Below are 14,431 nucleotides of genomic sequence, written 5' to 3'. Positions count from 1 at the left end.
AGAGAGAGAGAGAGAGAGAGAGGCAGAGAGAGAGAGAGAGAGAGAGGCAGAGAGAGAGAGAGAGAGAGAGGGGCAGAGAGAGAGAGAGGCAGAGAGAGAGAGAGGCAGAGAGGCAGAGAGAGAGAGAATGAATCTGAAGCAGGCACCAGGCTCTGAGCTGTCAGCACACAGCCTGATGTGGGGCTTGAACTCACCAACTGTGAGGTCATGACCTGAGCCAAAGTCAGACACTTAACTGACTGAGCCACCCAGATGTCCCAAATGTTTTCCTAATTTAAAGTTGAAAGTTAAAGCAGTCATTCTTCCCACTTCCTCTGAGGCACAGGATAGTGAGCACCTGCTATCCAGAGGAAACAGATGGGAAAATTCCCAACAAGCTGGTTGTAATTTGTATCAAACGGGAAAAATTTCTCTTGCTCATTCTGCAATCCCATTGGTCACAATTAAAGCAATCTTTCTATAAATGTCTCTTTTCCGGAAGGGGAAGTGTGCGGAGATTTAGATTTTAATTAACTCTGACCTACTATTAACGAAACCCATGTAACTCTTAGTTTCTGCTAGTAGGAACCCACAATAACGAACACTGTAGACTATGTAGTGAACTAGAACCATCTTTCCCTTCTATCCTAACCAACTGAAAGCTTACAGTATAAAAATGAAAGGTCAGAGAAGATATAAACATGGTTGCATTTAACTGAAGAATTCTTCCAATCCTTCACTGTCAGGGTGACAAGATTCTATATATGCAATTAGACTTTCCATTTGAAATGGTCAAAGTGGTCACCGTAAAGAATACGCCAAAGCAGATGGACATTCATTGTGTATTTAAGAAAGTGACTGCTTCAAAAAGCTACAACTTTGGGGTGGTGAGGGTAGGATTTCCTGTAGTCTGCTAGCTTACCAAGAAATGGGGGGAAAAGGACTGGAAACATACCTGGATCAGCTGCAGTGAAAGGAACACCATCAGAGGTATAAAATGTTGGTTCATTCTAGGATGAATCAAAGTGATACAAACATGTAATCATTTCCAAATTGATTTTTTAAAGCACATTAATTAATGAAGCATGGCTGATAGCACTCATCTGCATCTGATAATGCAAGAACAAGCAAAAACCTAACTTCCTAATAGCCATTTTCATTTCATTGGGAAAGTCCATGGTTTTCAGATTTCTATTCTATTATCTCAAGTTCTTGTGGCTCTAACCCTGCTGTCTATTCTCGGTCACACTCGTGATGAATTGTTTTGTGGTACACTGTGATTAGCATTGTGTCAGCTTATTTTTAGTTGTGGTTCTTCCCTCCCCACCATTTTTAAAAGAATTTCCAAGACTGGGCTTATAGAAGCAGTCCTGCATAGTTGCATTATGCTTGGTTATGTTGGGAGCTTCAGGGCATTACTGGCCTGGTGACCACTTTTATTTTCTTAACTTACTACAACATACAATGTAATAGTTTGAGAGGGGGGCCTCTGATTATAAATTCTCTGGAACTGCTTCCCAGAATCCCTATACTCAACCAAGTCCAAGCCTTGTTGATCTCCCTTGCCACTGGATGGATCCTTCTCCAGTTCACCCTTCCCCTAGAGGATTCCACATTTCTACTCCTATTTACCTAGTCTGCTGGCTGCCATGTGATCCGAAGCCAATGAAAAGTTATTAGGCATTAAATTCTGAGACTATCTTTATGTAACTCATCTAGAAATTTCCAAAATTTGGAGCCAAGCAACAAGCAAAACTTAAAATGAAAACATTGGCATACCATAAAATAATTAGGATCATTTTCAGGTGTTGCTTCTCTGTATGTTGAAGTTGCATGGACTCTACCCCAGTTACTTGACCGGAGTTCTACAAGCTTCAAGAGCATCTGTTTCACATCTCTGCAGACAGAAGGTGAAAAGGAGTTAAGTATATCCACCAGAAGTGTTGTCAGACTCCAGAATACCAGAGACTCCTAAAACTTTGTTAACATGTATATCCAAGTGCTTTGATTTTCTAGATGTTTCCTGTACTTTTTTAAGCAGTCTTGATATTTGTTCCATCTGTGACTATACGGTTCTTAAAGGTAGTGGCCATTCCACATTTTTATGCCTCTGGACTTTACACTGGACTTCCAGTACTTTACCAAAGTATTTACTGAATAATTTAAAGTCCGAATCATTTTACTTTTTCATGGACTCCTATCTTACCACAGGAAAATCTTAACTTTTTCCATTTATAAACACAACTGAACAAAAATGGTTAGGTAAGCAGAAGCCGTGCGTAAGATATCTTTAAAGAAAACCTTTCTCTAGAAGATTTTAATTCTTCTGATGATATATAGCAGATTAAAAACCCCACAGAAAAAGAAATGGAGATCTACTGGCCATCTACCTACCTGCTGCAATTTGCATCTAGGACAACATTTTCAATTCTCTGAATAATTTCCTCCATATCAGTCTTTCCTTTTTCCTTCCAAGCATCTTCCAAAACTGACCCTGTCAACTAAAAAAGCAGGCATCAGTAAGATTTGGAATTCAAGGAAGTACAGAAATCCTAAAGAAGTATCAGCAGCAGTTCAAGCATTCTTTGAACAAAATACATTTGGCAAGTTAAATATTCCCAATTATATTCTACCATCTAACAAGCAGGAAATCTCTATACCCTCTGTTTTTCTTGATGGAGAGAAACTCTATCATAGGTTTTGTGTGTCCATGACTATATGGTATACTCCCTGTATGAATAAAATAGGCGATAAGATTTTAATCAACATATCACTTATTGAAATATGCAAGTATAGAAACTCTGAATTAACAAAAATACAAACTTCATGAAAAAGTGAGTTAAGGATATACACAGGTAATTCATCGTAACAAAAATGGCTAACAAACATGAAGGAATGGTTAAATTCACCAATGATTAGGAAAATGCAAAATAAAATGAAATTTTTGTTTATACTCATTACCCATGACAAAACAGAAACTAGGACCAGTTGGATCATCATTGATATGAATATGGGGAAAGCGATGTACTCATTCACCATTGGTAGGAATGTACTATGGTTTAGTATTTAGAAGAGAAATTTGACATTCATCAAATTTAAGGATGCAATGCTCACTGGCCCACCCACTCTTTGTGTGGGAACTGAACCTACACAAACAACTGCACATATGGAGATGAAGTGATTCAAGAGGTAAATCTTCTGTGCCAAAGATCTTTGTTAGATCATAAAAAAGCAAGTCAGAAAGAGGAATAAAGATCTTATTTATAAGGGCACACATACAGACATGGGAAAGGAAGGAAAGGAAATTTAGAGATGGGGGTGAAGAACTTCCATTTTTGCTTCTACATTTGGATTATTCCATTAAAAAAAACAGTACATGCTGCTTTTCCAATATTTAAATTCAAGAGTAAACCAAAAGGCCAACATTTTAGAGTAGAAACTTAATTTTGAATTCACACGCATACTATGCATACTTTCCGCCCTCTGAATCATATACAAATGGGGTAGAACAGTGAATTTCAAGAGAAACAGAAGTCAAACCTACCTTCAGTAACTTTACTGCACAAATTAAGTTGTCATCCATAGGATTGGAAAAGAGGGCATTCAGCAACTCCCGCAGACCAACCTGAAGAATATCTGCTCTTGTAACCTGTCCATTTGTTCCCTTGATCTTTTGGGAAAGAAAATGAAAAGCAACCATGCCAAAATATTACAGATTAGTGAATGGTCCGGTATGTTGGCAAAATAAGTGTTTTCAGTTAAACAATATAAAAAACAGAAATCCTCTGGTATTTTCACAAAGTTAGACTTATTTTACATGTATTTAAAACCTCTAATAGGGGTGCCTGGGTGGCTTAGTTAGGTGTCCGACTTTGGCTCCGGTCATGATCTCACAGTTCATGGGTTGGAGCCCGCATCGGGCTCTGTGCTGACAGCTCAGAGCCTGGAGCCTGCTTCCGATTCTGTGTCTCCCTCTCTCTATGCCCCTTCCCCTGCTTTCACTCTCTCAAAAATAAACAGAAAAGAAAATAAAAACCAAAAACTTCTAATAAAACCAGTAAACTACAGGGATGTCTGGGTGACTCAGTTGGTGAAGCGTCCAATGCTTATTTCAGCTCAGGTCATGATCTCACATTTTGTTCCAGCCCTGCAAAGAGCCTGCTTGGCATTCTCTCTTCCTCTCTCTGCCCCTCCCCCACTCTTGCACACACTCTCTCAAAATAAAAAGGAAAAAAAAAAAAAAACAGGTAAACCGAAAACTACAGGTAAAAATTTTCATTTATCATACATATGATCAGGATAATCTAAGCCTCCTATATAAATTATTGTTTCATAAAACATTCTCTGTTCTATTAAGATACCACCTTTTTTGGAACATGCAGCATTTAACTCTGCTTTTTAGACTATTTAAAAATACTGTTTGGCATCAGAATGGTCTAAGTGTCTTAGCTCTCCAGCCAGAAGAGACTCAGACTCAGGAGCCATACCTCTTCTTTATTTACACTTCTCACAGACATAGCATCATTACTTCCACACGGGTAAAACACTCAACAGCATTCTTAAAATGACTCTTCATTTACAGCACATTTTTTTTCTCTTGAGAGAGAGAATATCCCAAGCAGGCCCCATGCTCAGCACAGAGCCTGAAGAGGGCTCGATCCCACGACCCTGGGATCATGATCCAAGCTAAATTCAAGAGTAGGATGTTTGACTGAGCCACCCAGGCGCCCCTTACAGCACATTTTAGATGAGTGCTCTTATTTTGGCTTATATAAAAATTAAACTGAAAAAGATTAATGCAGGAGATTTTTTTTAAAAGTTATGTCCATCTATGGTAAAAAGGGATAGTAAATTAAGCACTAGATCGGACAGAGACCTATTAGATACACTAACAGATGCACATTTGATAGCGGATTCGTGGGTGTTTTCAGTGGTGTTTATGATTAAGTCTTCAAAGTTAAAGCAGGTATAACCCATATATGGGATTAACTAATCAAAAAAGCAAATCCTTTACAGAGTAATATTCAGCACTTAGTTGCCTAGTACAAGCACGTACTCAAGTATACCACCAATTCACAAACTTGTTTAGTTATACTTCAGATAAATGCATTTTATGTGGAAGATTCATATATAAAATGGGACCAAGAACTGTAATTCTGGGTGAATTTGGGTAGGAAAAACCCCCAGAAATTCTCCTGTCCCCACTTCTAACTCAAAGCTTTGTGTGATACAGACTGCTTGTGAACCACCATCTAAAGTCCACATACGAAATGCGTGAAGATTCAAGAAAGTATGATTTCAAAAGCTTAAATCTGCATTGAAACCACAGCTTCCCAAAAGTACACAAAGACTAAAATTCCCAGTAACTACTTCCCAACACCCTCCTCACAAACAGGAGAAACAAACATTACAGACGTTCCATTAAGACACACACACCATTGCCTGCAGGTATGGAGTCATTTCTCTCCCCTAGCCCCTCTTCAACTTCATCCTTAATGTCATAAAGGTGTAACGCAAATACAAATTCCTTACCAAGGTCAGTTTATGTTCTCAGGTTTTGTCAGTACTTAAAAAAAAAAAAAAAAAAACAAAAAAAAAACACACAACAAACTTTGTCCTCACCTCCAAGTTAAGATAAAGTTCTCCCAGGAAGAGTACAAATGCATGGAATCGTTTTCGAGTCACTTCATCCCCCTTGGCAGCCTGATCTTTAACTTCATATTCAGTCCGACACCTAATGAAGATATACCTTTTATAATCTCACATTGCTTTGTTTTTTGTACAAACAAGACGACCATCTGTTGGTTTCACTGTTCACAAGCAATAAAGAGGTAAGTACAATCCTGATTTTTTAGGATAAGAAGTGTTCCTGTTTATTGGAATTTGCAGTGCTTTTTCATACTAACATTCCTAGCTTTAAGAAACTGATGCGCTTATTTTGTCATCTGTTTCGGCAACACAGGTTTCATGAGGTTCATCGTGTATTGGCACCACAAAGAAAAACTGCCTCACCTTTGTCTTCTAGTCTTTTTGTCAAGCAAGCACTGTTTTTACTCCAATTATCTCTGTAAAATGTTCTATTCTGAATATATGAACTTTAAAACACATCTTAAGAAACATGTACAGATGGGTCCCCAACTGAAAATACAATGAATTTTTATTAAGCCCATTATCCTTTTAACCTCCATTACACAAATCAGAGAAATGAAAAGTCTCCAATTGAAATTCACATAGAAACAGAAAGCAATGAATTTGGTCTCAATATCCCAGAGACCAAAAGGAGCCAAATAACTTAGTTTCCCTTGCTTTGTTCCCACCGCCCCCCTCCACTTGGCCCATCTGCCATCCTAGAAGTTATCTAAAACAATCACAATAAACCTGTCATAACCCATGTCAGTGAATTATGGTGTCTGTTGTTACTAAAAGGATTTTTAAAATGTACTTTAAATGTTTACCAATTTGGTGTTAAATATTTTTTCTTATCTCTCTTGAGAAGGTGGTGAAAAATTCTAGGAAAGTCATGTTTTATAAAGCTGATTTTTTGAGAGTTCTTTTAAGGACAGAAGTAGGGGTTTATGGAGACTGAATGGCTTCTATGTATGAGGGACCAGTTTAGCTTGGCTATGTCAAATTAAAAAAAAAAAAAAATTCTTTTTTTTTCCTTAAAAAAAAAAAAAAAAGTCACTGCTTACCAAGATTTACCTTGGATCAGCCTGTGAATCAACCATAAACCCAGTACAGTTTATCGTGTCTATATGACTTATAGCTTAGAAGCTACATTAAATGAGCAACATTTCGTTTGAGTCAGATATTTGTTACTCTCTAAACATTAATTCCTCATCAGAACAAAAGTTGGGATATCTCTAAATAAAACACCCCGTTTAATAATGGAAAGGATGAGCTAATTAATGCCAGTTATCCAAACACCTTGTGGGCTACTCTCCTTTTATGACCTTGTAGGTAGGAGTTTCGAGGAAATGATCTGTTTTCTAAGTGCAATGACTATTCTATTATACATTAAGATATGTTAATGAATATGCAAAGGTAAATTCGTACCCCTGGGCAGCAATGGTTATCTAGAGGAAAACAACCCACACCTCTAAACTAATCTTTTTAGGCTAAAGACCTAATTAAAGGCAATACATGCTTATTTCAGAAAGGTTAAAAACAGAAAAATATAAAAAATAAAGTCACTACAACCCAGAGATAACGGCCATGAAGGTAACTTTTCTTTTTTCCTAAATATGTATATATTTCTAAGTTAGGTAACAGAATCAAGCCCTGCTTTTCACTTGTTAAAGGATTAGCGCTTACGTTAATATCTCCGACAGTAACACGGTACTACTACGGAACCTCCAAGCTCGGGTAGAGTCAAGAGAATCAGAAGAGGTTTTCAACCATGGCTACAGACTACAATCATTTGGGGAGCTTTAAAAAACCAAGGCTCCACCTCAGTCCAATTACATCAGAACTTCCAATGAGGACAGGGTCTCAGCCCTATTTTAAATCTCTGGGTAACTTTAACGTACAGCCAGGGGTGAGCAGTCCACAGGAACAGAAGCCAGCCTTTCTGCCATGCAAGCTCCTAGAAGTGCCCACTTTCATATCTTTCCAGGAGCTATAAATACAGGTTAAGGCTAAATAGGTTTTTAGAATTTTATCATTTATATTTTCCCAAAAATTTTACCTATTCAGAGCCATTTCAAATATTTCTATTAAAATAATGTTTTTTTTCTTACTCATTCCTAAGAGGCCCCTCTTTTCATATCAATGAGTTCACTGCCATGTGTTTTCTTTCCTTCATATAAATTTAGGACCCTTCCTCCCCACCCCATATTATAATTTATATGTAATTAGGTTTAATCTTTTGTTTTAGGACTTATGGATAGGTTGGTAAAGCCCTTTTAAGCAAGACCTAAGATTTAATTGTTAGTTTCTTAGTATTTAGTGTTTCACTTTTGAGTCTTTTACAGATTTGAAATATATTTTGGTGTAGACAGGAACCCATCTTTTTTCTACCCCCAATGAATGGCTAGCCAGTTGTCAGCAGCACAATTTACCTTCTACATACATATTTGAAGTAGGACCTTCACGAAAAGCCTTATTTTCAAGAGTCTCTGGAGTCACTTTTGGAATCCTTATTCTGTTCCAGTGCAATTTAACCAAATTATGGAATACACTGCAACCATTAAAAGTATCCTTAAAGAACTAATGGACTAACTGTAATAAACTTGAAGACAACCCTGTTATTGAATAAAACGATTCCAATAAGAAAATGTTTCCTTAGATTAGCTTATGAATTCAAAGTCATGCCAAAAAGATCTAGTAATACCAAAAAGATTTATGTAATTTCACATGTTGATTCTAAGGTTCTTTGGAGAAAAGCAGCATGCAAGAATAGCAAAGGAAACTCTACCCAAAAACTACGGGGAGGAGAGTTTTTTAATACTAGGTATTAAAAAACTAGAGCTTTTTAATAGTATCATAATAAAAATAGAACAAGTAACAAATGGAATATAATGAAACCCAAATATTAGGATGTAGTTTAAGGAAGTTAACAGTTTAAATCAGTAAGGAAATGGATCATTTTAAAAATGGTAGGGATAAAACTCAAACTAGTTCAGCCTGTGGCAATTAGAACCTATTCAAATTGAAAGTACAGAGTACTAAGAAATACATAAGTGATCATATTTAACATCTTGGAACATGAAGGGCCATCTAAGCACAAAACCAAAAGCAGAGATCATTACAGAAAAAAAGAGACTGATATGTGGGACTATAAATTTTTAAACAGTACAAACCATACTATAATACAAATAAGAATGGTCCACCCTAACTTCCCCTGCAACTTTCCATAATACACACAGTCTTTAGAAAAGAATCGTCAAATTCTAGTATGTTTAAAGTTTTCCTTTAACTTCATATGTTCACACTGACCTTTGAAGCAGCAACTGACGAAAGTTGCCACTCTGTGGGCTAATTGTCAGATGATGGGACAGGTAATTACACAGGCGAGCTCCCATGTAAGAGAAATTTGGGATAGATGTGGCCTTTCAAAAAGAAAAAAAGTTTTTTGTAACACAAATACATTGTTATGAATGCAAATACTTAACAGCAACATTCTAAGAAAAGAAAAACATTTCCACCCCTAAAACTGACATTATACAAATGAACAAGTCTTTATTGTTTGGCGTAAAGAAATTAAGTTAACGCTCCCTCCCAACTTCATACCAAGAACAAAGGAAAATGTTTAAGGCAAGTTCTCTCCACAATTTACTTGAGGTTACCAGAAAGCAAATTAAGAAGATCTCTTTATACTAGCCAATTTTTGCATAGGATGTATACATGTGTTCAGTTGCACAGCGCTAATTATGAATAAGAGTATTTGCCAAACGATTCTTTTTCATGGTGTTTTTCAGGGCAAGGACAGCAGAGACTTCGGCATCTAGCAGTCCAGAACAACATTCCCAGGCCTGCATGGAGACCTTGGACATCAATTACCCTCCATGGGCTTCTGCTTGATTCCTAGGAGAGGTGATAAATGGTACCTGGTACGAGAGAGTAACACTTAAAGAGTACTCCAAAAACACTTGGGGTAAAGAGGAAATGAGAAGCTCTTCCAAAAACTAAGACAGTGCAAGACACTATGTACCGAAGATAGTTTCACATAGCCATAGCAGTACTAAGTTTTAACTTTAATTACAGCTTTTAAAGAACAGTAGAGACAACATAGCTTACTACCCAATATTAGGTAACACATTAAAAGGCTAAGGGACTCGACCAAGGTTACAAAAGGTAGTAACTAACCAGAGAGTATAGATGTAACGGATGGTCTGATGCCTCTCTGACCCGATACTGAGTCTACTTACGGAGTTGTGGTAAATCTTAGACAAGTCACTTAACTTCTGTTAAGATGTGTATAAGGGAGAAGAGTAATACCTTGCAACCATGGAGGATTAAGTGAGTTAATTCATTACATGTTAAAGGTTTAGCATTGCCTAGCATACAGTAACTATGTTATAATTAGATCTTTTTATTTCTAATTATTTCATTGCTCACAAGGGACCCTTGTTATCACAGCAGACAGACTGGGTTCTCCTGAGATCATGTATGCATATCTGGTACCACAGAAGACTTGAAATTCAAAAATCATACTTTTCCCATTATGGACATTGCCGGTTTTCCTTTAGTTTACTTTTAAAATTATCACATAGAACTTAAAAGGCAAGAAGCTCTACAAGGCTTGTTATTAAATGTCATACTTCCCCACTACACCTCACCTTTACACTCCACAGACAACCACTTTCAATTCTTTCAGCTGAAAAGGTTTCAACCTCTGTATCTCCATGCTCCGGGATTTCGGTTTAGTTATTATTTCTTACGAGTTTCCCACCATGGAAAAGGAATATCCAGTTTTCACTGGATATTCACGTAACACCACTCCATTCTGCTATTTGCCAATCTTTCCACCTACCAATGTCGTTATACCATGATCTGATTGGTTTTGTGTTTCCATTTATGGCTGGACCACATAACACAGATTTCTCCTTTCCTACACAACTTTGTTTTCCCTGGACTTAATTTTTCTACACTGTTCTTTACTTAAGTCTCATTGATGTTACCCCTAAACTTACAAGTTTTTAAGTTTCTTAACATCTTCAACCACAGCAGCTATGCTCACCTTACCAGGAATCATGCCTGGAGCCTTCTGCCCTACACCAGCAAAGCCTGGCCATCATCTTGGGATCTCCTTCACCACCATCTAGATAATACACTTAGCCGCTCCTCTAAAATGCAGTTTCCTAGTTTCTACATCTTTGTCCTTGGCTTAATTCTTTTTGGTGGAGTACTTCCCTTCAAGAACTTCTCAAGAAGGGTTACAATAAAACTTCACACTGGCGACTCAGTGCAAAAAGAGGGAGAGGGTCTCTTTCTTTTTTAAAGATTTCCAAGCAATCTTTTTAGTCTCATTCCAACCTTGTCCTAGAGCTTTCCAAAGGCTCTACTCAGTAGGGGGGGGGGGGGGGGGGGGGTGTTTCAGTTTTCCCCACTGACTTGGAATTCAACTTTAGATCTGCCAAGTCAGTTACCACTCACCCACCTGCTTTCTAGTCTCCATCTCTTCTCCTCATCTCAGCCCCTACAGGCTTATGGCTTCTTAAAAATCCCGTCATTTTAGCAGTATTAGGGGAGGAATCAAAGTTGAATATGTAGGTTTAATCTGCCATTTTTATAACAGGCCTTCTGTTATTATACATTCCCTCAATGAAATTTAAAAACAAGTAAAAACCTGTATCACAGACACAGTATCAAAACTTAAGTAATACATATTCTAAGAACTGGCTTTGAGACAATCACAAAAACTGCAGTTTGTCAGGCTACAATCCTTTTGTCCAGCCCTGAAGAACTAGAACCAGGCAGCCTATGAAGTGCTGAAACTAAAACAGAAGAGAAACCAGAAAAGCAATTTCAAGTATAATTTCTCCATTTTCTTCTATCCTTTGCAATCTACCTAGAGGCCAAAAGTAGGTATGAGGACAAATAGAGCAATTCTATCTTCCTAAAATCTCAGGCATATACCAAACCTGAGAGTTGCCAGGTAATACCAAGGGGTCCACGAACTACCCAGAACCAATTGTAAAAGCAATCAAATGAAACACTAAGTAGGATGAAAATTATCCAGCCATCATAATCACCCTTCCATATACTCCAAATTAACCGGCCACCATGATCACCCTTCCAAATACTCCAAATTCGAGTTGCTCTTTCAAGCAATGACTTAAATAACACTTGTGTTTATAATTCTAGTCCCCTCCCACTGTTTTTGGTCAGTTTCAAACACTGCCCTTAAATTGGTCTTCAAAATCTAGTGTTATCTAGTTGCCCCCCTTAAAATAGCTTTAATGTATCACTGATCAATACACTAGGATCAAAACTAAACTTTGTGTGAACAATCTAGAATTACGGAATTAAGATGTAAATCCTTGGAAATCTAAGATATAAGCATTAATGTTAAGACTCAACAGTGTTTTATGGGTTTTTTTAAATGACTCCTTTTTGAGGCAAAAAAGTTCTCCCATGATTTTTTTCTCTTAATCCAAAAGTGCTATATAATTCAACACCTAAGAGAAAAGAACTACAGTTAATTTCAGATCCTTTAGAAACAGAGTGGGATGGAAAAAAGGTGGGATACTTACCTAGCCTTCTTCGTAAATGTCTTAACATTCCTTCTGACTGACTGTACAGAGCCTTGAATCTCCAGTCTGGCTCCAGCCCTAGATCCCCACTACAGGGATTTTATACAACAGAGACTTGAGAGCTCCCAAGAACCTTAAAGAGTTAAGGAGTGTGGAAGCCAGGAAACATGAACCTGGCCTCCCTGAAGGAGCAACACCACCCTTGGGCTTCAAGGAAGCTATCTGATGATCACCCGTGCCATCAGCCAACCTACCTGTTGATAGATGAGTTCTACAAGTTCTTGCAAAGCATCATCTGTTGTAACCCAGCCATTCAGAGTCTCTGCAAACTGCTCAATTTCAGTTTCAAAACTGCCAGGCTGTTCTGTGAGATGATTCAAAAAATCCTGAACATATTCTGATAGAGTGGGATAATCCTCACAACCATCTTCATAGGATTCCTATAGATCAAAAGTTAAAAAAAAAAAAAAAAAAAAGTTTTAATCCTTGCAACTGGCTAAAATAAAACTAAGGCAGCTTTAAGGTGAGAAGTCTCTAGAACAAATGATCCTTCACACGATAAAATTTGTTATTTTCTTTAGCAAAATTAAGTCCACCGAACTTCTTCCTTCCCCAATAGCCAAAGTGTTACATTAAAGCAGAAGGACTCCACCTAACTGGGTGGAAAATGGTCTTCTCATCCCTGGCAGATTTATAAGATGAATGACAAAATTTAAACCAATATTTTACTGTAACACCAATATCAAAATTAAGATTTTGATCTATTTATGGGTACAAGAACTGAGATTTGCTTCAAAGTGGGAAGGGAGAAGAGGCCACAGATAGAGACATTAGAATGCCCACAGTTAGGCCACAGGTACCTAACTGTTGGGGCCATGTGGGGGGGGGGGGGGAGGAGTGGGGGGTCATCACACTCTTTATATTCTTACAGTTATTTAACAATTTCTATATTGAAAAAAGAACCCAGTAAGGTCTGTCATCTGTTAATTCCCAAGGACAGAGAAATATATAGTTCAGGGACTACAAATTTCACCACAGTGTAACTGGCAGACTTGGGCTGCTATATCCAGGCTTCTAGCCAACCTTGACTGTAGCAGTTTCCAACTATGTTTTACCACGATCACCTTTGGTAATTTTCAGTCTTTTAGTAAATGGCAAGAGGCTGAACAAGGTGAGTACTGCAAAAGGTTTCAGATGTGATTATCAACCCGGATACTTGCAATGCCTCCAACACCAACCAAAGTATTCTGAAATTTGCTTAATAGTTATGATCTAATAAGAATTATACTGCTAATGAAACTTACCTTTTCTAAAAGGAGTCAAATGAGAAACCACATGAAAGAATTATGACAACATAGAAGCATTTTATGAAGGGATTAGGTTCTAAAGCCAGTGAGTGCATAAAGAAAAAAAAAAAATCAGGAGTCCAAATTTTCCTTAGGAAAATTAAAGGGATGCTACTTTACATTAGTTGCATGTACTATGAGATGCACTAAGGAAATAAGACCAACTGCAGGAAGAGCAGATTCACATGCCCATATCATGCTCATAGCATTTGTTGAGAAGAGCAGGAAAACTGATACATTAAATGTTCTGATCTCAAAACTGAATGCAAATTAAATGACTCTCCTCTAGGGGCACCTGGATGGCTCAGTTGGTAGAGACTCCTGATTTCAGGGTCATGAGTTCTAGGCCCACGTTGGGTACAGAGCTTAGTTAAAAAAAAAATAAAATTTTAGGGGCACCGGGGTGGCTCAGTCAGTTAAGCTGCCGACCTCGGCTCAAGTCATGATGCTGCAGTTTACAAATTCAAGCACCACGTTGGGCTCTGTGCTGACAGCTCAGAACCTGGAGGCTGCTTCAGATTCTTTGTCTCCCTCTCTCTCTGCCCCACCCCTGCTTGCATTCTCTCTCAAAAATAAAAACATCAAAAAAATTAAAAAATGAAATTTTAAAAATGACTCCACTCTAAAATAAAGAAATTAACATTGATGAAATTCAAATTTATTCATCATAAACATTACACCTATATGACTGAAGATTAAATGAGTTAATGAGTAAATGCCCCTAGACCTGTGACTAGCACATAGTAAGGCATTAAGAGTTCAGCAAATTTCTACATTTCTGGGAAAACAGTAAAACATTACAAATGCCACAGTCATGTTCTCATACCTAAAGAACCACACCTAAAAGCATCTGAAGAACAGAATAAAAGCCTACACTTCTTGGTATATAAGGGGATACCCTGATTAATA

At 37.6% G+C, this 14,431-nt stretch overlaps 1 protein-coding gene across 4 annotated transcripts in view; it reads right to left on the bottom strand.

The window, feature by feature from the left end:
* The window catches only part of PAIP1 (poly(A) binding protein interacting protein 1), a 33,789-nt gene that overhangs the window by 10,737 nt on the left and 8,621 nt on the right, over positions 1-14,431 (bottom strand). For all 4 annotated transcript variants that reach the window (XM_049648109.1, XM_049648106.1, XM_049648107.1 and 1 more), the window contains exons 3-9: positions 12,431-12,616; positions 8,917-9,029; positions 5,602-5,713; positions 3,524-3,649; positions 2,374-2,480; positions 1,759-1,876; positions 935-989 (exon numbers count right to left, since the gene is read on the bottom strand). In XM_049648109.1, the coding sequence (XP_049504066.1) occupies positions 935-989; positions 1,759-1,876; positions 2,374-2,480; positions 3,524-3,649; positions 5,602-5,713; positions 8,917-9,029; positions 12,431-12,616 (817 nt within the window). The remainder of the gene's footprint in view (positions 1-934; positions 990-1,758; positions 1,877-2,373; positions 2,481-3,523; positions 3,650-5,601; positions 5,714-8,916; positions 9,030-12,430; positions 12,617-14,431) is intronic.

The sequence above is a fragment of the Panthera uncia genome (assembly GCF_023721935.1).
Source record: "Panthera uncia isolate 11264 chromosome A1 unlocalized genomic scaffold, Puncia_PCG_1.0 HiC_scaffold_17, whole genome shotgun sequence".
Lineage (NCBI taxonomy): Eukaryota > Metazoa > Chordata > Mammalia > Carnivora > Felidae > Panthera > Panthera uncia.
This window is presented reverse-complemented; position numbering and strand designations above follow the sequence as displayed.